The sequence below is a fragment of the Rhopalosiphum maidis genome, chromosome 2, assembly GCF_003676215.2.
Source record: "Rhopalosiphum maidis isolate BTI-1 chromosome 2, ASM367621v3, whole genome shotgun sequence".
In the NCBI taxonomy this organism is placed as follows: domain Eukaryota; kingdom Metazoa; phylum Arthropoda; class Insecta; order Hemiptera; family Aphididae; genus Rhopalosiphum; species Rhopalosiphum maidis.
In genome coordinates this window covers 8,294,503-8,317,412 of record NC_040878.1, presented here as the reverse complement: position 1 = coordinate 8,317,412, position 22,910 = coordinate 8,294,503, and the positions used below count along the sequence as shown (strand labels likewise).

Here is a 22,910-nt window from a genome sequence, read left to right as displayed (position 1 = left end):
AACGATACCGATTGTGATGCCGGCCACAAGTGTTTGGCAGCCAAGTGTCTACCAACAGGTGAAAGCCGCGTAAATAACTGTCCGCCCGGAATCATCACATTACAGTGTCTTAAAGGTATAATTTACACTTAATACTAAAAAAAAAATTACGCTTTTATATTAATTTGTGTTTTAGCATGTTTTGTGTTTTAATTAATATATTATTATGTAGACAATGTAGACACGAAGTCCGTAATTGAAATATGTCGTTATTTTTGTTATTTGTTTGTCATGTTATTATTAATAGAGAAGAACCGAACAGCAACGTTAGCGTTATTTTTTACGTGCACGTACCTACCACATGTAAATATCAGTCTTTCCGAAAATTAAATATATCAGTCCGTGCTTTAGCGTTTACATAGCATCAGTGTGTTCAAAATAAAAAATCATTAATTTAATAAGTGAAACGTATTTACGTTTCTAATGTCTGAGGATTCTAGGATTAGGTTACTTTCACAGAAATGATAGTAATCGAAGCATGACTTAATGAAATAGCCACCATAAAAGATACCATCGAATCACAGTTTAAACTTCGTCAATTTAAATTAGATTTTCCAGTTTTTATTAATTGATCGACAATCATGCATTATCATATATTATATAATACATTATACACACATAAATATATTATATAATTGATTGTGTGTATACTATATATATATAACTACAACACTTTTGGCGATTATCTATTTAGTATTTATGAATAATAATTAATATAATAAATAAATAACTTAATCGTATAAAAATAAAACTAATACCTACAACTAAAAAACAAAATTAATCAAAACTGGAATCTCATAGTTAAATGCTGACTAAGTACCCGGGTAGGTTCATTAAATGTCTAACTACGTAACGAGCAATGATTGTCAATAATAACGCATGTAATATAATAAATAATGTAAATAACACTAATCTTGTACATATATATATATAATACCATACAGCACCAGGTACCGCGAAAAAGCCGCAAGTATGCGAATCCGACACGGAATGTCTGGACTCGGAAGCTTGCTACATGGGACAGTGTGAGAATCTGTGTAGTTTCGCGACGGTATGCGCGCCAAATGCCAAATGCCACGTGATAAAACACAGACCCGTGTGTTCGTGTCCCCCAGGATACGAAGGAAACCCGGCTACAAAGTGTTATCAACCAAAACTATGTAAGACTAATCACATCTCTAATTTCATATAATATACACGTGTATATATATAATATGTTACCTAAAAATTAATGATTAACACATTTTAACTATATAATATAATATAATTAATAATTAATAATGTACAAGAAAACACACAGACATAAAAGACACAATCACTGTAAAAAAACGATTGTTACAATTATAACATAATATTGTAGATATGTATTTGTACAAAAAATATAGAGCCTACTCGTTTTTCACGCAAACGAGTTGATATCATGTAATATAATATTATATTGTTCACGTATTATAGCGTTGTATCATATAAATGCGGGGTTATAAACATGTATATAAATAAATATATATAAATCTTTTTAATATACCCACTGCGGTACCGCTCTTCTTGGGTACCGTCTAATTTTTATTTATTTTTATTTTTAATGGTTGAAAATTCTTCGTCTTATCTATATTTTATTTTTATTTTTTACCATCCTCCAAATTTAGTAACCTGTAATACGAACAACGATTGTACAAATGGCGAAGTTTGCATCCAGCAAATTTGCCAAAACCAATGCACCGTTCACAACCCGTGCGCTCAAAATGCAGCGTGCATTAACACCGCTCACGGAGTCGATTGTAGCTGCGTAGAAGGATTTCAAGGAAACGGATTTGTAGGATGTCTACCAGGTTAGTTGCAATTCGTATAAGATGACAATTTAAAAATTTATTATCATTACAAAATTTAATTATGGATGATTAATTTTTTTATTCGATAACACTATCGTTACTGGTGTGCCATAGTCGATATCTAGAATTTTTTGATGAAATAATGTTATTATATTGCGATTTGATAAAAATTACATTCAATTTATTACAATTAAAAAAATGTATTATTTTTGATACCGTGCGGGTTCTGACGAGTATACAAATATTGGAATTATGACTTAACATGACCTGGTTAAACTATATAGTTCAATCTATTGTACCTACCGTTATTTTGTCATTATTATAATAATCATAATATTTATTAAAAGTTAAAACATAACAATTAAGCAAATTATTTTACAATTACTTATTAAATATATCACAACTACATTATGATTAACCTTTGTTATTATAGTAGATGAGCCCTATAGGGTTGTTATAAAAATTAATTCGCAGATAAATTTATTCTATTTATTTACGTATTAGTTATATACTCGGTTTATTTTTTTATTTTAATTTTAATAATATTTTAATTTTTAGTGTTTCATTACTCATTTGCAATGATTCGAAAGATATTTAACTACTGAGTGCACTGTTTAACACATATTTTTTTACAAACATTTTAAATGAACTTTTTATCTCCTCTTTTATATTATTAAGTTATTCTTAAATTTGTTAATTAAATAATTTTTAGGAAATTCAGTAAAGTATTTGGACAAAAAAAAATCCTATGAATAAATAAAACATAATAAAAGCAAATTAAAAATTTTAATTTTTACAATAATTTTAAGCATTATATTCAAGTATCATAAATACTCAGGAAATTTACAATTTCATTTCATACTTAACGGTACCTTTTAACACCATTAAAAATATTGTAGATTTATTGGGTGAAAACAAAGATAATATTTAAAAAAAACGTATAACACGAGATCTGATAATTATTTAGATTTGTTAATAAATAAAAATCGATGTAAAGATTATTACATAACAAGACAATTATGGCCTTTATGGAGAGAAGATATTTTTATTTGGAAATGTTTGATAGTGATCATTAATAGTTAAAAAACGTAATATGGGCCAATTCGTGGTTTACAAATAATACACCTTATGTTTACATGATATAGTAGTATGCAGTCTAAACTATTTTTCTAACAGAAAAATCTTCTTAGTTAATTTACTGAACAGTACTTTATAAATTAAAATAGTTCTTACAAAATTTATAATTATTGATAATTGTCGTTACTTTCAATCTTTGCGTAAGTACATGATTTAATTATATCGTTTAAATATTTTATAGTTCGATCATACAAGCCCATTTGTCAATACAACGAAGACTGTCCACCAGATAAATTATGTGATCGATTAAATCGCGTCTGTATAAATCCTTGTGCGGAAGACTCTTGCGGTGAAAATGCCGAATGTTATCCTGTAAACCATGGTACAGAATGCAGATGTTTACAAGGCCATCAAGGAAATCCATACATATCTTGTGCATCAGGTATATTGACGATATATCTTTAGATAAATTATACACGTATACTACATATATACATACATAATTATATAAATATCCATAACAATATTTTTTTTAAATATATTATTAGTCACCGGATGTCGGTCGAACAAAGAATGCTCAACTAATGAGGCATGTATAAATGGAAAATGCTCTAACCCATGCCGATGTGGTCCAAATGCTGTATGCGATGTTGTGAATCATAAAGCAACATGCAAATGTCTTGCCGGCTACAACGGAAATCCATTAGTAGGATGTCAAGGTAATTACTGAATATGACTATTTGGTGTTTTTTTTTTTATTATTATTTTATTCACAATAATAAAAATAAATGGAGGTAATATATTATTATTAATACGATTTTAGCACCTCAAAATCCATGCGATCCAAATCCTTGTGGAATGCACGCCCTTTGTGAAATCGATAATGGAAATCCAATTTGTTACTGTCCGAAAGGAATGACAGGAAATCCATTTAAAAGTTGCAGTAAGTAAAAATTCAAAATTCATCACAAATTAATTCATTCAAGTGTATAATTAAATGAATAAATCACACTACATTCCAGTACTCATAAATCTCGGTAATCGTTTTATAAAATGTCTTTAATTTTAGTTCCTGAAGGTGATGAATGCTCGCCAAATCCGTGTGGCCCCTACTCTGGATGTAGAGTAGTACAAGGTTCTGCAGTTTGTTTCTGTTTATCTGAGTATGAAGGAGATCCTCCTATCACGCCTTGCCATTTACCAACCAATCCTTGCACACCATCTCCATGTGGACCTAACACACAATGTACATTGTTGGATAATGGATTTTCCAAATGCACATGTTTACCAGGCTACATTGAGAGTCCAAACACAATACGTGGATGTGTAGAGAAAAAGAATCCATGTGAGCCAAATCCTTGTGGACAAAGCGCAGTATGTGATCCAAACAGGCAACCATCATGTTTCTGCCCCGATCCATTAATTGGAAATCCATACAAGTTTTGTGGTGGTATGTGTTATAGTAAAATTAAATATATTCTTAATACCAAAAATTAAATTTGAAATTGTTTTGTAAAATTATTTTTAGAACCACTGAAAACCTTATGTCAACCGGGACCTTGTGGAGTAAATGCAGATTGTTATGTAACTGGAAGTAATGAACAATGTTACTGTAAAAATGGCTATTCGGGAAACCCTTACAATGGCTGTACTTTAATTCCAACGAGTCCTTGTGAACCAAATCCATGTGGAAAATATGCATACTGCAAAATTTCATCTGAAGGTATTGTATTAGTATTTTTACATTTATAATACGTTAATTTATAAAACTTTTTAACTATTAAATAGGAAAACCATTATGTTCCTGTCCTGATGGTATGGGTGGAAACCCACTAACAGGATGTAAAGGTCCAGAATGTTCAACTAATGATGAATGCCCATGGGATAAATCATGCTTAGGTTATAAATGTAATGATCCATGTCCAGGAGCGTGTGGAGTAGGTGCTTCTTGCAAAGTTGAAAACCATCGCCCCGTATGTACATGTAATCGTGGACTAACTGGAAATCCATTATTCCGTTGTTATCAAATAAGTACGTTTTTAAAACTATAATTTATAAAATAAAATGATATTATTGAATAATTAAATGTTATATAATAATGTTTACTTATTTATAAAAGGTTCAGATCCAGCTCCAACTGGAAATCCGTGTTTGCCCAACCCGTGTGGAATTAATACAGAATGTAAAATTCAAAATCGTAAACCAGTTTGTTCTTGTTTACCCAATTTCGTTGGAAATCCTAAGACTGGATGTCAGCCAGAGTGCGTTTTAAACACTGACTGTAAGAATCATCAAGCTTGTATTGATTACCGTTGTCGAGATCCATGTGCATTTGGAAATATTTGCGGTCTTGGAGCTGTATGTCAATGCAAAGATCATACACCACTATGTTCTTGCAGAGAAGGTTTTGTTGGAGACCCATTCCTACAATGTTTACCAAAACGTAAGAATTCAATGAATTAAATAAATTAAACATTTTTATAATGTTGAATAGTGTTTATAACCACTTGTTTTATTATTACGTTTTAAAAATGTACAACCGTTTGGAATTTTTAGCTGATGACGAGCCATTTAAAAACATGACTCTTCCTTGTGCGCCTTCACCATGTGATCCATATGCTTCTTGTAATGTGTATGGTGGTCAAATAGCTATGTGTGATCCCTGCTCTTCAACTGAACAACAATGGAATCCACAATGCCATCCTCAGTGTTTATACAACTCTGATTGCCCGTTCAATTTAGCTTGTGTGGGACAAAAATGTATTGATCCTTGTCCAGGATCGTGTGGTATTCAAGCTGAATGTACTGTTGTATATCATAATCCAATTTGTTCATGTCAATCAGGATTAATAGGAAATCCATACGAACATTGTACAACTCCAAAACAAAGTATGTCAAAACTATAATTATATTTATAATCTAGAGTTTTTGTGAGTTTTAATTTATTGGTTTTTTATAGATGATGTGGCCAAGCCTCTAACATGTGATCAAGTACAATGTGGAGCAAATGCTGTATGCAAAAAATCAAATGGAATGACTATCTGCGTTTGTCGTCAACAGTACTACGGAAATCCATACTTATCGTGCAGGCCCGAATGTGTTATTAATACTGATTGTGGTCAAACATTAGCTTGTATTAATAACAAATGCGTTAATCCTTGTTTGGGAGTATGTGGCGTTAATGCTCAATGCCAAGTAGTTAATCATTTTCCTGTATGTTTCTGTCAACAAGATTATTCAGGAGACCCGTTCGTTAGCTGCTATCAAGCTGCTAGACCAAGTAAATAAAAATTGATAACCTATTATTAATGAGAAAAAACTTAATATAATTAACTTAACATCATTTTTAGATTATCCACCAATAATGGGCCCAGCAGATAATGCTTGTGACCCCTCTCCGTGTGGTTCCAACAGCCGCTGTCATATTTCAGAACAAGGATTTGCAACATGCTCGTGCTTACCAGGATATCGTGGTTCTCCACCAGTATGTAAACCAGAATGTGTTGTAAGCGCGGAATGTCCTCAAACTCAAGCTTGCTTAAATCAAAAATGTGTTGACCCATGTCCCGGTACATGTGGTGTTGGAGCTAATTGTTATTCTATTTGCCATAACCCGATTTGTAGTTGTCCACCAGGACACGTTGGTGATCCATTCGTAAGCTGTCATTTACCTCTTGGTTAGTACTAAATTTTAATATATTAATATTACTTATTACTTACTACTATTATTTTATTATTACTGTTCTATTTATATTTATATTATTACCCTCCTCTCATAGGCGAAGAAACACCTAAAATACCAGGAAATCCTTGTGAACCTACACCGTGTGGTCCAAATTCGATTTGTGAAATTAAAAAAGGACATCCCGTTTGTTCATGTTCTCCGAATTATATCGGAAGTCCGCCTTATTGTCGGCCAGAATGTATAATGAATCACGAATGTCCACACAACAAAGCATGTATTCAAGAAAAATGTCAAAACCCATGCACAAAATCGTGCGGCTTGAATGCTAAATGTGATGTTGTTAATCATACACCATTCTGTACATGCGAATCATGGTTATGAAGGAGATGCATTTATTAGCTGTACTAGAATCCCACCAAGTAAGTCAAATTATATTAAAATTATATTATTATGAAAATAATAGTATTACTTTTATTTATGAAACTTGGGTGTGCCATGCTTATATGTATACACCTAAATGTTATTGTTTAAAATCTTATAAACAAAAAAAACGATTATCCTATTTATAATCAGCTAGTTATAATCTATTGAGTCTATAATAAATTCATAAAAATTAATTTTGGATATTTAAAAGTGTATATGTGTGATGTTTATTTCTTCATTTAGTTTTAATTAATAATTATAATATAATATAATTATTTATCTTATATATTTATTTATTTTTTTAAGTTTAAAGTAATATTAGATAATTGCTTAAATCCGTATAAAATATAAACTAATCATCACATTTAATAATATTTTAGCTGTGTTACCTGAAATTCCAAGAGATCCATGTAATCCATCGCCATGTGGTGAAAATACTCAATGTTTTAGTGAAAACAATGGAGTTTCAAAATGTGTGTGCATACCACCTTATATCGGCAACCCTTACTCGGGAGGTTGTAGGCCTGAATGTTTGATGAACAGTGATTGTATGTCAAATTTGGCATGTTTGGCTAGCCATTGTCGAGATCCGTGCCCGGGTGTATGCGGTCTTAATGCTCAATGTAATGTTGTTAGCCATGTACCAGTTTGTACTTGTTTCCCCGGATATGTCGGAGATCCATTCCAATCTTGTAGAAGAGAACCAATTAGCCGTAAGTAGATAATGTTAACACGTGGTTTTTAATTAATTTAAATACGATTTTATTTTACGCTGTTTGTAGCACCTATTCCCCAAAACCCTTGTGAACCTTCACCTTGTGGTCCAAATAGTCAATGCCGTACCCAGGGTTATAATGCAGTTTGCTCATGTATACAAGGTTTTATCGGCACCCCTCCATCTTGTCGCCCAGAATGCGTTGTAAGTGCTGAATGTCCAGTAGACAAGGCATGTATAGCACAAAAGTGTTCAGATCCTTGTCCTGGAACATGTGGATTGCATGCTCGGTGTAATGTCATTAATCACAATCCCATTTGCACTTGTCCACCGAAATTCGTTGGTGATCCATTTGTAAGGTGTATTCAAGAAGGTAAGTCTTGCTAGAAAAAATAATTAAAATATTTATACATGTTATTTATTATAAATATTCCACAGAACCAAAAACTCCTCCGGTCGTCTACCAAGATCCTTGTTTCCCGTCGCCATGTGGTGCTAATTCTGAGTGTAGAGAACATGATAGTAGACCAGTTTGTTCGTGTTTACCGGGAATGCTTGGAGCTCCTCCAAACTGTCGACCAGAATGTTTAATTCATGCTGACTGCCCTACTAGATTAGCTTGTCTACAGAGTAAATGCCGAGATCCTTGTACAGGATCTTGTGGGTTCAATTCTAGATGTACTGTAATCAACCATCAACCAGTGTGTTCATGTGAGCCGGGCTACCAAGGTGATCCATTTAATGGATGTAACGCTGTTGCAGGTATGTTTGATTTTATAAAGAAAACTACTATTTTTATATTTTTATTAAAACTAAATAGTCGTAACAAAGATTCATTTATAAATAAAATAATATTTGTTATAAGTTACCATTATTATAGTAATGGCTTAGTATACCATTAATGGCTTATAGTAATTTAAGTGTTTAAACATAACTAAATGTTATTAAAATTACTTAACAAACAAACAAACTAAAACAGTTGGACTACTCTACAGTTAAGGTTGTTATTATTATTATTATTATTAATAGCAAAACCAAAAGGAAAACCACGCCTGTCTTGTTATGGTTCTACTTGCGGCCATAATGCAATATGTAAGAGCAATATTAACAATGAAACTTGCGTTTGTAAACATAATTATATTGGGGACCCATACGTTGGATGCCGTCCTCGTTGTACACTCAGCGCAGATTGTCCAACATTATTTGCTTGTGTTAATTTTGAATGCATCAATCCGTGCAAAAACGCATGTGGCTTGCGCGCTCGTTGTCGAGTAGTCAATCATAACCCAATTTGCTTTTGTCCAAATGACATGACTGGCAATCCACTAACAATATGCAACAAGATATCAAATTGTAAGCATGCCTTCTTCCAACCTACTGTCATTAAAACCAATTTTATTTTCATAAATGTTTTCTTAATATTCTATTTAAGCAGTTTTATTGAAATATAATGATTTTTTGAGAAAAGTATATGATCTAAGTATATGCGAAGAATTGTGTACAAAAAGTATATGTCATACATATTTTTTGTATTAAACTAGACATACTTTTGCTTCCATGAGAGACATTTTATTAGAAAACGTTTATGAGAATATTTGACAATTACTACTATTTACTAATAATATACTTATAATCAAATTATAGCTCCTAAAATTCCTCATAAACCAAATTCGCTTTGCATGCCAAATGTTTGTGGGCCATATAGCAATTGCTCAATAATCAAAAATCGCGTTGTATGTTTATGCCAGTATGGCTATACTGGGACACCACCCAATTGCAAACCAGATTGCATAATTAGCTCGGAATGTGCACTAAATAAAGCATGTGTTAATCAACGCTGCATAGATCCTTGTTCAGGTTTATGTGCACCCAATTCCTATTGCCAAGTAATTAATCATAAAGCTATATGTATCTGTAAACCGGGTTTTAGTGGCGACCCTATGAAACGGTGTCTCAAAACAGAAAGTAAGCCCCGAATCCTGAGAGGATATTTCTTATATAATCCATATTTGCTATTAACACCAAAAAATGCATGTATAATCTAGAATGCCCGGATGATAACACTAATCCATGTGATAAGAACCCGTGTGGACCTTATTCGGTCTGCCGTTCTTATGATAAACAACCCGTGTGTTCCTGTCAAGCTGGGTACATGGGTTTACCACCAAATTGTCGACCGGAATGTACTTTAAATGCTGATTGTAGTCGCTCAAAGGTGTGTGTTAATAACCACTGTACTAACCCATGCCCTGGTAGCTGTGCACCTCAAGCATTATGCAGTGTGGTCAATCACAGACCTTTATGCATGTGTCCGGACGGATTTACTGGAGATCCTTTTAAAATATGCTCATTACCATGTAAGACTCAAATCCACAATTTAATTATCTTAAACTTCTTAACTATATTGCGTTAGTGTATTTTAATGTAGTATAACTAATTAATTCAACGTTTAATAAAACATAAATTGGACACTACTTTTTATTCAGGTAAGTTTTTGCATGTTTCATAGTTTATGTATTATTTGCTTTGGTAATTGGGTTATCAGATGGAGCTTTTATGAATGTATTTGCGTGTTGTATTGCATTAGAATGTAGAGTATTTGAAATCGTTTTTTAGCTATTGATTATACGCCTGTTACACCTTGCAACCCTTCACCGTGTGGAGCAAACGCTGTATGTAAAGAATCAAATGGTGCTGGTTCTTGTTCATGTATCCCAGAATATTTTGGCGATCCGTATTCCGGATGTCGACCAGAATGTGTAAACAATCTTGATTGTGCGTGGAATAAAGCATGCATCAATTACAAATGTATAGATCCTTGTATTGGTGCTTGTGGTTTATATGCAGAGTGTAAGGTCAGCAACCATGCTCCGACTTGCTATTGTTTGCCAGGGTACACTGGAAGCGCTTTATTATCATGTCATAAAATTGAGTTTGATCCAAGTAAGAGTTGTATATATTGCTAGTGCTTTTATCTTTAGATTATCTTCTTATACTTATTTTATTACATAGCATGTGAAGTTGATTTGATTATTACGAAAAACCCTTGCATGAAATCACCTTGTGGGCAATATAGTCAATGCCGAGCTGTAAATGGCCATGCAGTATGCTCTTGTTTACCTGGTTACTTTGGAAATCCTCCAAATTGTCATCCAGAATGCATAACTAGTTCAGATTGTCCACAAGATAAATCATGTGTAAATCAAATCTGTTCAGACCCATGTCCAGGCACATGTGGTTACAACGCACAATGTCGAGTTGTGAATCATAGTCCGATATGTAGTTGCTACTCTGGTTATTACGGTGATCCATTTGTTCGTTGTGCTATTATTGAAAGTAAGAATGCCGTAGTTATGCTTTTAGTTGCTTTATATGTAGCATATTATTGATTTGATGCATGGGGAATGTTTAGAGCCTTTGCCACCAGAACAGGATAGACTACCACAGAACCCTTGTGTTCCATCACCGTGCGGTCCAAATTCTATATGTCTTTCCAAAGATAGTATTCCTACCTGCTCTTGTTTACCAAATTATATTGGCCGACCTCCTTGCTGTAGACCAGAATGCACAATAAATGCCGAATGCTTTGGCAATTTGGCTTGTGTTAATGAAAAGTGTATAGATCCTTGTCCCGGTTCTTGCGGCATTAACGCCTTTTGTAAAGTTATTTCTCATAATCCTGTATGCAAATGTAATGACGGGTATACCGGTGATCCATTTATAGCCTGTCGACCAACACCAATTCCACGTAAGAATTATTATTTATCTATTATAATGCATCTTGTTAGCGTATTTATTAAGATATTAAGCCACTTGAGGTGTCGTTGAATAAATCAATGAAAATCAAACACACAAATTGCAACCCAGCTTTTTCCCATTTTAGTTCCACCACCAGCAGATGTGCCAAGTGATCCATGTAACCCATCGCCATGTGGTGCAAATGCTATTTGCAAAGAAAGAAATAATGCTGGATCTTGCTCATGTATCCCTGAATATACAGGAGATCCTTATACGGGATGTAGACCAGAGTGTGTGCTAAATAGTGAATGTCCTAGAGACAGAGCTTGCATAAACAATAAGTGTCGTGACCCGTGTCCAGGAATGTGTGGTTTATATGCTGAATGCAGAGTTATCAACCATTCTCCTTCATGTGCTTGTCTTCCAGGATATACTGGCAATCCATTGTCTGCTTGTCAACTTCTCCCAGTTGCCAGTAAGATTTCTTCCCTTACTATCTACTTATTAGCTTATTTTTACTTTGCATGCATCGGTATTTTAAACTGTGTCTTCATTCTTATCTGTCTCTATTGTATGTTGCATGTTTTTCTTTGTGCTTTGCCCACTTATAGGCCCAGATCTACCACCTAAAAACCCTTGCATACCTTCACCTTGTGGCCCGTACAGTCAATGCAGGACAATAAATGACCATGCTGTTTGTTCATGTCAAACAAACTATATCGGTACACCCCCAGCTTGTCGGCCAGAATGTATGGTTAGCTCTGAATGCGCTCAAGATAAGGCATGTGTCAATCAAAAATGTGTAGACCCATGTCCCGGAACTTGTGGTCTTAATGCAAGGTGCCAAGTTGTCAACCACAATCCAATATGTAGCTGCTCAGCTGGGTATACTGGCGATCCATTTGTCCGGTGTTTACAAGAAAGTTCGTATTAGTATAAAAAATTTATTGAAAAATATAACTTAATAATACTTGAATTATTTGTTAGAACCAACATATTACGATGAACCATCAATTCCCACTAATCCGTGTGTTCCATCTCCGTGTGGACCCAATTCTTTATGTCGTGATCACAGTGGTACTCCTGCGTGTTCGTGTTTATCTAATTATATTGGTCGACCACCAAATTGTCGTCCAGAATGTACGATTAATGCTGAATGCCCTGGAAATCTGGCTTGTGTAAATGAAAAATGTCGAGATCCGTGCCCAGGCTCATGTGGTATATACGCGACATGTAATACAGTTAAACATGTACCTCAGTGTGTTTGCCAAAATGGATATACTGGAGATCCATTTAGTGGATGCTCGCTTATACAACAAAGTAAGACAATCATTATCGGTATCAACGTATTTAAAATATTTGATATACCTATATAAATAAATAAATAAATAAATACATGTATTTATAATAAAACACATATTTTTAGCTCCAACTGAAGGGCCAAAGATGCCATGCAACCCATCACCATGTGGAGCAAATGCAATATGTAAAGAACGAAATGGTGCTGGTTCTTGTTCGTGTTTACCGGAATATTTTGGAGATCCATATACTGGATGTAGGCCAGAATGTGTGACGAATTCTGATTGTGATCGTAGTAAATCTTGTATGAACAATAAATGTCGCGATCCATGTCCAGGAGTTTGTGGTTTAAATGCAGAATGCAGGGTAATTAACCACTCTCCATCTTGCTATTGTCCAGTGGGTTATACTGGAGATCCAACGTTATCTTGCTACATTCAACCATTACGTAAGTATAATAATATTACAAAGTTGTATTTTCTATTTATGATTGAATTAATTTTTTAATTTAATAATACTAAATTTAAAGATAATATGAAATTGTTCTTTTTAGTTGATCCAGAACCACCTACAAATCCATGTATTCCTTCACCGTGTGGTCCTTACAGTCAATGTAGACCTGTCAATAATCATGCTGTATGTTCGTGCCAAACAGATTACATAGGAACACCACCAGCTTGTCGGCCAGAGTGTATGGTGAGCTCTGAATGTCCGCAGGACAAAGCATGTGTTAGAAAGAAATGTATAGACCCATGCCCTGGTACATGTGGATCAAATGGAAGATGTCAAGTAGTCAATCATAGTCCAATTTGCAGTTGTCCTCCAGGTTATAATGGGGATCCATTTGTACGGTGTTTCAAAGAACGTACGTAATTATTTAACACAGATTATACAATAAATATCAATTAAAATTCTTTATTTTAAAATAATAATTATATTTTAATAGAACCTCCGCCAGCTGACATACCATCCAATCCATGTGTTCCATCACCTTGTGGACCAAATTCAGTATGTCGTGAAATCGGTAACACTCCAGCATGTTCATGTTTGGACAGTTACATTGGACGACCACCTAATTGCCGACCAGAATGTACCATCAATGCCGAATGTCCAGGGAACTTAGCGTGTTCAAAAGAAAGATGTAAAGACCCATGTCCTGGTTCATGTGGAATATATGCTTCGTGTGTAACGATAAACCATAGTCCACAATGTAATTGTGAACCAGGTTACACGGGAGATCCATTTGCTGGATGTTCTCTTATACAACAAGGCATGTTCTTTTTATTATTTTCTATATGATTTATATTTTTTTTATAACGATTTTTCTACTTTTAGTTGTCCCAACCGAAGGACCAAAAATGCCCTGTAACCCATCTCCGTGTGGAGCAAACGCTATATGTAAAGAACGTAATGGAGCAGGATCTTGTATATGTTTACCAGAATATTTTGGTGATCCTTACACAGGATGTAGACCAGAATGTGTGACTAATTCAGAATGTGATAGAAGTAAAGCATGCGTAAATAATAAATGCCGTGATCCTTGTCCTGGTACATGTGGTCTTAACGCAGAATGTAGTGTCATAAATCACGCACCATCGTGTACATGTTTCCCGGGTTATACTGGCAATCCAATTACCGCATGTCATATGCCACCACCAAGTAAGATTAATATTATTTAAAAAAAATAATATAAATTAAATATATAATTTTAATTTTAATATTTATTTATAGTGGATGAAATACCTAAAAATCCATGTGAACCGTCACCGTGTGGGCCTTATAGCATATGTAGAACTGTGAATGGTCATGCAGTGTGTTCTTGTCAAACTAACTATGTTGGTACACCTCCAGGCTGTCGTCCAGAGTGTGTAGTAAGTTCAGAATGTCCTCAAAACAGAGCTTGTATCAACCAAAAATGTTCAGACCCTTGTATTGGAATATGTGGTATTGGGGCCAGATGTCAAGTTATAAACCATAATCCAATTTGCAGTTGTCCAAATGGTTTAATTGGCGATCCTTTTGTTCAATGCAAATCTGAACGTAAGTATTTTTAGAACTCTAAGATTATTCAAACAATTTTAATAAATAATTTCTAAACAATTAAATTAAACAACTACATTTCATTGATATTTATTTAGTTATAAAAAAATATTAATCTAAGTCTAATTTCAAAATAACTTATGTATTTTAAACAAAAATGATTTATCAATAAGGTATACAATTGGTTTGCAATGTAACTATTTATTTATTTTATTATAGCACGACCAACTCAGCCACCACCTAGTGGAAATCCTTGTGTCCCATCTCCATGTGGTCTAAATTCAATATGTCGTGAAGTGGGCTCAACACCAGCATGCTCTTGTCTGCCAAACTATATAGGAAGACCACCAAACTGTCGCCCCGAATGTTCGATCAATGCAGAATGTCCAGGAAATCTTGCTTGCTTAAATGAACGTTGTAAAGATCCTTGTCCTGGTTCTTGTGGAGTACACGCAACTTGCGTAACACGTAACCATAGACCACAGTGTACTTGTGAAACTGGATATACAGGAGATCCATTTGCAGGATGTTCTATAGTTCAACAAAGTATTATTAAATTTTCTATTTAACTGTTAAAATGTTTCTATTTTAAAATCTTTTCATTATTTATATTTGTAATAGTTCCTCCCACTGAAGGACCAAGAGATCCATGCAATCCATCACCATGTGGAGCTAATGCAATTTGTCGAGAAAAGAACGGTGCTGGCTCTTGTATTTGTCTCCCTGAATATTTCGGTGATCCTTATACAGGGTGCAGGCCTGAATGTGTTACAAATGCAGATTGTGATCGTACAAAAGCATGTGCAAATAATAAATGCAAAGACCCATGCCCTGGAACATGTGGCCTCAATGCAGAATGCAAAGTTCTAAACCATGCACCTTCATGTAGTTGTATACCAGGATATACTGGTGATCCGTTAAGCATTTGTAATGTTATACCCATAAGTAAGAATAGAATTTATTTCCCTTACAAATAGTAATTGCTATATACTAATATTTTGTTTCGACTTAAATTTTTAGCTGAAGCTACACCAATAGATCCTTGCGTTCCATCTCCATGTGGACCTAACAGTCAATGCAGAGAATTAAACGACCATGCCGTTTGTTCTTGTTTAAGTTCTTATATCGGTACACCCCCATCTTGTCGTCCTGAATGCGTTGTCAGTTCAGAGTGTAGTCAAAACAAAGCTTGTGTTAATCAAAAATGTAGTGACCCCTGCATTGGCACTTGTGGCCTGAATACAAGGTGTCAAGTAGTAAATCACAATCCCATTTGTAGCTGTTCCCCCGGATATACGGGCGATCCTTTTGCTTCTTGCAATAAAATACAACGTAAGAATTGTATAGTGAATGTTTGGTACTTTTTACTTGAAAATCTTTTGCATTTCTTTATTCTATTGCATGAAAAATATGATTTATGTGTTTTCTTATATTACTGTCTGAAACTCTGTTGCATGTTTTTCTTTTTTTCTTTTTCTCACTTTAGCCACAACCACTCCTTCACCACCTACAGCCCCTTGCTCTCCGTCACCTTGCGGACCTCATTCTCAATGTAGAGTGGTGAGCAATACAGCTGCTTGCTCTTGTTTGCAAAACTACATTGGTCGGCCACCCAATTGTAGGCCTGAGTGTGTTATTAGCGCGGAATGTTCAAGTAACTTGGCATGTATCAATGAAAAATGCTCTGATCCATGCCCAGGATCATGTGGACAATATGCTCATTGTAGAGTGATCAATCACCACCCAGTTTGTACTTGTTTACCAGGGTACACTGGCGATGCGCTTACATATTGCCAACTGTTACCTACCTGTAAGAGCAAAGACTACTACTATATACACATATACTAACGAAAAATATTTTTAACTCAACGGCAGATTAGTTTTAATAAAATTTTAAATAAGTAGAATATATTTATTTTTACAATGCATGTAGACCAACATATTTTTATTAACTTGTATAGCAACTGAAAGATCACCAGAAGCTGTAGATCCTTGTTATCCGTCACCGTGTGGTCCAAACTCAGATTGTGTCAACCGAAATGGGGTAGCTGCTTGTACGTGCTCTACAGGATTTTTCGGTGATCCTTATACGGGATGTCGAAGAGAATGTGAAAACAATGACGATTGCAATTTGGCTTTAGCTTGCATTGGCTATAAATGTATAGATCCTTGTCCAGGAACTTGTGGTTCTGAGGCATTATGTACGGTTGTGAAACATATACCTATATGCTCTTGTCCACCATCGTTTACTGGTGATCCATTCACCTCTTGTCGTCCAATACCAGTTATCCGTTAGTATTTCTATAAACAGTCAAATTTTATTTAAACACTAATAAATATATTATGTTTAAAATTATTCTATTATAACTGCAGCAACCCAGAGAGAACCAATTGACCCATGTCATCCGTCACCGTGTGGACCTAACAGTCAATGTCGTAAAATTAACGACCAAGCTGTTTGTTCTTGTTTGCCAAATTATATGGGTAGTCCACCAGAATGTAGACCTGAATGTGTTGTCAGTTCAGAATGTCCCTTGGATAAAGCTTGTACAAATCAAAAGTGTTTGGATCCATGTCCAAATACTTGCGGTATTCAAGCTTTATGTACTGTGAGAAATCATAACCCAATTTGTGCTTGCCCAGCTGGATATTCTGGAGATCCATTCTCACTTTGTACCTTAATACGTAAGAATTTAATTTGAGCTATAATTAAATAAAATAATATTTTTAATCTTTCTTTCAGCTACTACGCCAACACCTCCAGTAACTGAACGTCCAGCATCATGTTATCCAACACCATGTGGACCTAACTCGCAATGCCAAATACAAAACGGAATTCCAGTATGCTCATGTCTTCCAGATTTCATAGGTTCACCACCTTCATGCAGACCTGAATGTGTTATAAGTGCTGAATGTCCAAGTCAACTGGCTTGTATGAACCAAAAATGTCGAGACCCATGTGTGGGCTCATGTGGACTAAATGCAAATTGTCATGTATTAAATCATGTTCCTATTTGTACTTGTAATAATGGTTTAACTGGAGATCCATTCGCCTTATGTACACAAATACAAATAAGTATGTAAAAATTATAAGATTTAAATTGAATATTAAAGTATTATTATTAATTTTTTTTTTTTTTTGTTCACAATAGCTACCGAGAGACCATTAGCATCTGATCCTTGTAATCCATCACCTTGCGGACCAAATGCAATCTGCAAAGGAAATGGAAATTGCGAGTGCTTGCCAGAATATACAGGAAACCCCTATGAGAATTGTCGTCCAGAATGTGTCTTGAATACAGAATGCTCTAGAGACAAGGCATGCATGAGAAATAAATGTCGCGATCCATGTATTGGAACTTGCGGACAAGGTGCAAATTGTGACGTAGTGAATCACATCCCGATTTGTTCATGTCCAACCAAATATTCGGGAGATCCGTTCACAATTTGTCGACCAGTTCCAGAGGGTAAAAATCAATAATTTTAATCTTATGCACTGTAATTTAAAATCAAATGTCTCCTTTAATTTATTTAGATGTCCCTGTATCAAGTGACCCATGCAATCCATCACCTTGTGGTCCTTATAGCCAATGTCGAAACATAAATAATCATGCAGTGTGTTCTTGTTTACCAAATTATATTGGTGCGCCACCATCATGCCGTCCAGAATGTACTGTTAGCTCTGAATGTAATCCAGATAAAGCATGTGTAAACATGAAATGCATCAACCCATGTATAGGAGCTTGTGGTTCTGGAGCTAGATGTGAAGTAATTAATCATAGTCCAATCTGCAGTTGTAGAGAAGGACAAACTGGAGATCCATTCAGAAGCTGTTATTCAATTCCAAGTAAATATTAAGAAATTTAATCATTTTTAATCTTAAACCTTATTTATACATCCAAATTTTTCAGAGCCAGTACTTCCACCTCAAAATGATCCACCAAAACTCCCATGTGTCCCTTCACCCTGTGGTCCAAATTCTCAATGTATTGCTTCTGGGAATAACCCATCATGTTCATGTTTACCATCTTACATTGGTGCTCCACCAAATTGTCGACCAGAATGTATAATAAACCCTGATTGTCCATCAACTCTTGCTTGCATCAACAACAAATGTAGAGATCCATGTCCAGGATCTTGTGGAAGTGATGCTCATTGCCAAGTCGTTAATCATGCAGTCTCGTGTTTATGTCCCAATGGATATACAGGAAATCCATTTGTTCAATGCATTTATCAACAAGGTATGTTACTATTTCATTAATATATTTGTTCAAAGAATAACTAAATTTAATTTACATTTTTAGAAAATTTAAATCCATGTGAACCATCTCCGTGTGGAGCAAATGCAGTATGCAAACAACAAGATGATGCCGGATCTTGTTCATGTATTAATGATTATTATGGAAATCCATATGAAGGTTGTCGACCTGAATGTGTTCACAGTTCAGACTGTCCTACAAATAAAGCATGTATTGGAAATAAATGTGTTGACCCTGTCCCGGAGTATGTGGAGTAGATGCTGTTTGTACAGTTATTAGCCATGTTCCAACTTGCAACTGTATACCAGGTTATATAGGAAATCCATTTACTTACTGTCAACTTCAACCTCCAAGTAATATATTTATTTTTAAGCTTTTTATTATTATTATTGTTATTTATTAAATAAATTGTATTATTAGCAACTCAAGCCACTGTATATGACCCTTGTAATCCATCGCCGTGTGGTCCTAACAGCCAATGTAAAAATGTAAACCAACAAGGCGTATGTTCTTGTCAAAAAGAATATCAAGGAACTCCACCGAATTGTAGACCTGAGTGTGTCGTAAACAATGAGTGTCCATCGAACAGAGCTTGTCATAAATTCAAATGCACAGATCCTTGTCCTGGAACGTGCGGACTAAATGCACGCTGTGAAGTTATTAATCATAGTCCAATTTGCACTTGTTCACCTGGTTTAATCGGTGATCCTTTCACTAGATGTTATCCGCAACCAGGTTCGATATTATTGTATTATCTTGTATTTTATATTTATTACATCATATCTATAGGGTTAAAAACTATTAATTTTAACTCTCAATTTCTATTATAAATCACATATTTAATTGGCTATTATGTATTATATAGTGAAACCATTAGATGAACCAGTAATACCTACAAATCCTTGTATCCCCTCGCCGTGTGGACCAAATTCTGAGTGTCGACCAGTTGGAAATCAACCATCATGTTCTTGTCGTACAAATTATGTTGGTTCTCCTCCAAACTGTCGACCTGAATGCTCTGTTAACTCCGACTGTCCTTCTATGTTATCTTGTATATCAGATAAGTGTAGAGATCCGTGTTATGGCTCTTGTGGCTTAAATACAGACTGCAGAGTTCAAAATCATATACCAACTTGTACATGTATCGCTGGACACAATGGTGATCCATTTACGCAATGTGTTCCAATAATAGGTACAATAATTTGCTTATAATTCTTAATATATTTAATTATTCAATATTATAATTTTGAAATATTATTTTTAGTGCAACCAACACTAGCAACACCAACCGATCCATGTAATCCATCACCTTGCGGTTCCAACACTCAGTGTTACAATGGAGTTTGTCAATGTTTAGCTAACTATTTTGGAGATCCATTAATAGGTTGTAGGCCTGAATGTACAATGAATACGGATTGTCCTAGAAATAAAGCATGTTTAAACCAAAAGTGTCAGGATCCTTGTCCAGGCACTTGTGGTCAAGGAGCCATATGTGATGTCATCAACCATATTCCAACATGTAGTTGTCCCACTGGAACTGTTGGCGATGCATTTGTTATCTGTAGACCTATTAAAGTTCAAGGTAAAAATCAAATTGTATACACAAAAATAATAATTATAAATTTCATAATAACTATATAAATGTTCTTATAGATGAACCATCAAGAGACCCATGTAATCCTTCACCATGTGGACCAAATAGCGTTTGTCGTGTAGTCGAAGGACATGCTGTTTGTTCATGTCAAAATAGTATGATTGGTTCACCGCCTTCTTGTCGACCAGAATGTGTTGTTAGTGCAGAGTGTCCTTTAACTCAAGCATGTCTCATGAGCAAATGCCGTGATCCTTGTCCTGGAACTTGTGGCCATCTTGCTAATTGTAAAGTAGTAAATCATAGTCCTATTTGTACTTGTCCGCCGCGGCATAGTGGAGATCCATTTAGAAGCTGTTATCCTGTTCAAGGTAATAAATTTATAGAATAAAAAATTTAAATTTTATTTCTTAATACGATATTAAACTATTCTAGAAGTAAGACCAACACCATCGGCTGATCCAATTAATGTTTGTGTTCCATCACCGTGTGGTCCCAATTCTGAGTGTAGAGATCGTGGAGGCGCACCAGCGTGTTCATGTTTGCCAAATTACGTAGGAACGCCACCATCGTGCAGACCGGAATGTACAATTAATCCTGAATGTCCTAGTCATTTATCATGTATTAATCAAAAATGTACAGACCCTTGTCCTGGTTCATGTGGCTCAAATGCTGCATGTACTGTTATTAATCACACTCCCATGTGTTCCTGCAATAATGGATTTACTGGAGATCCGTTTACATATTGTCAATCAGTTCCTGGTAAGATTTTAACATATTTGCATGGATATGCTTTGCACATTTGATTTTAAACAAGCTAATTTATTTTAAATGAAAATTATTTTTTTAATGCTTGCTTCATTAATGTATATTTTTGTACAATTGAAACATTATTCGATTTATGGTTTACACCATGAAATAAAAAAAAAATAATAAATAAATAATATAACTACACAATAACTTAACTTAATGTTTCACAAATAACTTTTATCATAGACCGTATTAAAATAATTAAAACATTAATAAAAAAAAATGTTGATGCTATAAAGGATAAGCATTATTATAATAACATATTAAACTATATTCCCTTTTATTAATAAAGCTAATTTATAATAAAATATCTAAAATATTACTACCATTATTAATACCTTCACCCAATCAACGGTTGAGCAGATTAGTTTTAATGAGTTCATATAATCATTTACTTGTCATTTAATAAAATAAATTTTAACTAAAATATATCAATTCTCCGCTCCCGAAAAAAAAACAATCCATACATATATAGTGTATCATAAGCCTGTATAATAGTAAGAAGAATGCAATATAAGCATAAGCATCAAAATAAATCATTCATGAACATTAATGTAGTCTTAAAATGGATGGCATGCTGTCATTGAATTTTAATCGATTATAATATGTTTTACATAATTAAAAAAATATATATATTTGCTTAGTGCATGAATAAATATTGAAGAGAATGAATTAAATATGTTTAAAATCAATAAAATCAAGAGTATATATATTTTATGTTGCATCTTGTGAGCATGTAATATGATAAAAGTTCTATTTAATAATTTTTAATTAAATTGTAAATACATTTCGTAAGCTTTGGATGTTGAACTTTTAAGCTATACACTGATTTTAGTTCTGTAGTCATATTGTTTTTATACTTGTGTGCACTTTATTTTTACCAAATATTTCAATACGTTTTTAAATGTATGTAAGGTTATTTATGTATGTTTGCATGTAATTTAGGATGATTCAAAAATATTTTTATCACATTTTATTACAGATATACGTAATATGTAATGTTTACACTATTTTGAATTTGTATATTTAAACTAGAGACGTTGAATCTTTATATGTGCCTCATATGAATTAAGTTACCAAAAATATTAAATTTTATTATTTATAAGTATATAGAATAGTAATTAATATTAAGTATTACAAGTTAAATAAATTTAGTTTATTATTAGTTATATTTAAGATCGGTAAGTTATTCATAGTACATACTACATAGATGATAAAAATTAATTTAATGTTTTCAGAATATATAGAGGTAAGAAATCGTATCGGGTTGTTTATAGCTTAAGTATTACGTTAGTATGATAATTATTGTTTTAGACCTTAAATAGGTACTCCTTTCCAAAATGATGTTGATTATATTATCTGCTCAATTTTTGAATAGCTATCACTAATCATGTAACAGATGTAT

The 22,910-nt window shown here is 34.0% G+C and overlaps 1 protein-coding gene across 1 annotated transcript in view; it reads left to right on the top strand.

The window, feature by feature from the left end:
- LOC113555310 overlaps positions 1-22,910 on the top strand; it is a 125,426-nt gene that overhangs the window by 66,224 nt on the left and 36,292 nt on the right. Inside the window, 44 exon segments of the mRNA XM_026959736.1 lie at positions 1,686-1,868; positions 3,187-3,387; positions 3,494-3,664; positions 3,769-3,888; positions 4,015-4,395; positions 4,474-4,668; positions 4,734-4,976; positions 5,065-5,388; positions 5,502-5,834; positions 5,905-6,225; positions 6,296-6,622; positions 6,725-6,999; positions 7,001-7,049; positions 7,434-7,766; positions 7,836-8,141; positions 8,207-8,530; positions 10,385-10,711; positions 10,781-11,104; positions 11,181-11,516; positions 11,652-11,981; positions 12,118-12,429; positions 12,494-12,826; positions 12,933-13,253; positions 13,359-13,670; positions 13,752-14,075; positions 14,141-14,464; positions 14,537-14,845; positions 15,065-15,391; positions 15,467-15,790; positions 15,866-16,177; positions 16,332-16,655; positions 16,807-17,136; positions 17,219-17,530; positions 17,589-17,921; positions 17,998-18,312; positions 18,381-18,692; positions 18,757-19,086; positions 19,150-19,332; positions 19,335-19,457; positions 19,525-19,839; positions 19,970-20,296; positions 20,369-20,686; positions 20,758-21,066; positions 21,131-21,457. Coding sequence (XP_026815537.1) covers positions 1,686-1,868; positions 3,187-3,387; positions 3,494-3,664; positions 3,769-3,888; positions 4,015-4,395; positions 4,474-4,668; positions 4,734-4,976; positions 5,065-5,388; positions 5,502-5,834; positions 5,905-6,225; positions 6,296-6,622; positions 6,725-6,999; positions 7,001-7,049; positions 7,434-7,766; positions 7,836-8,141; positions 8,207-8,530; positions 10,385-10,711; positions 10,781-11,104; positions 11,181-11,516; positions 11,652-11,981; positions 12,118-12,429; positions 12,494-12,826; positions 12,933-13,253; positions 13,359-13,670; positions 13,752-14,075; positions 14,141-14,464; positions 14,537-14,845; positions 15,065-15,391; positions 15,467-15,790; positions 15,866-16,177; positions 16,332-16,655; positions 16,807-17,136; positions 17,219-17,530; positions 17,589-17,921; positions 17,998-18,312; positions 18,381-18,692; positions 18,757-19,086; positions 19,150-19,332; positions 19,335-19,457; positions 19,525-19,839; positions 19,970-20,296; positions 20,369-20,686; positions 20,758-21,066; positions 21,131-21,457 — 12,759 coding nt within the window.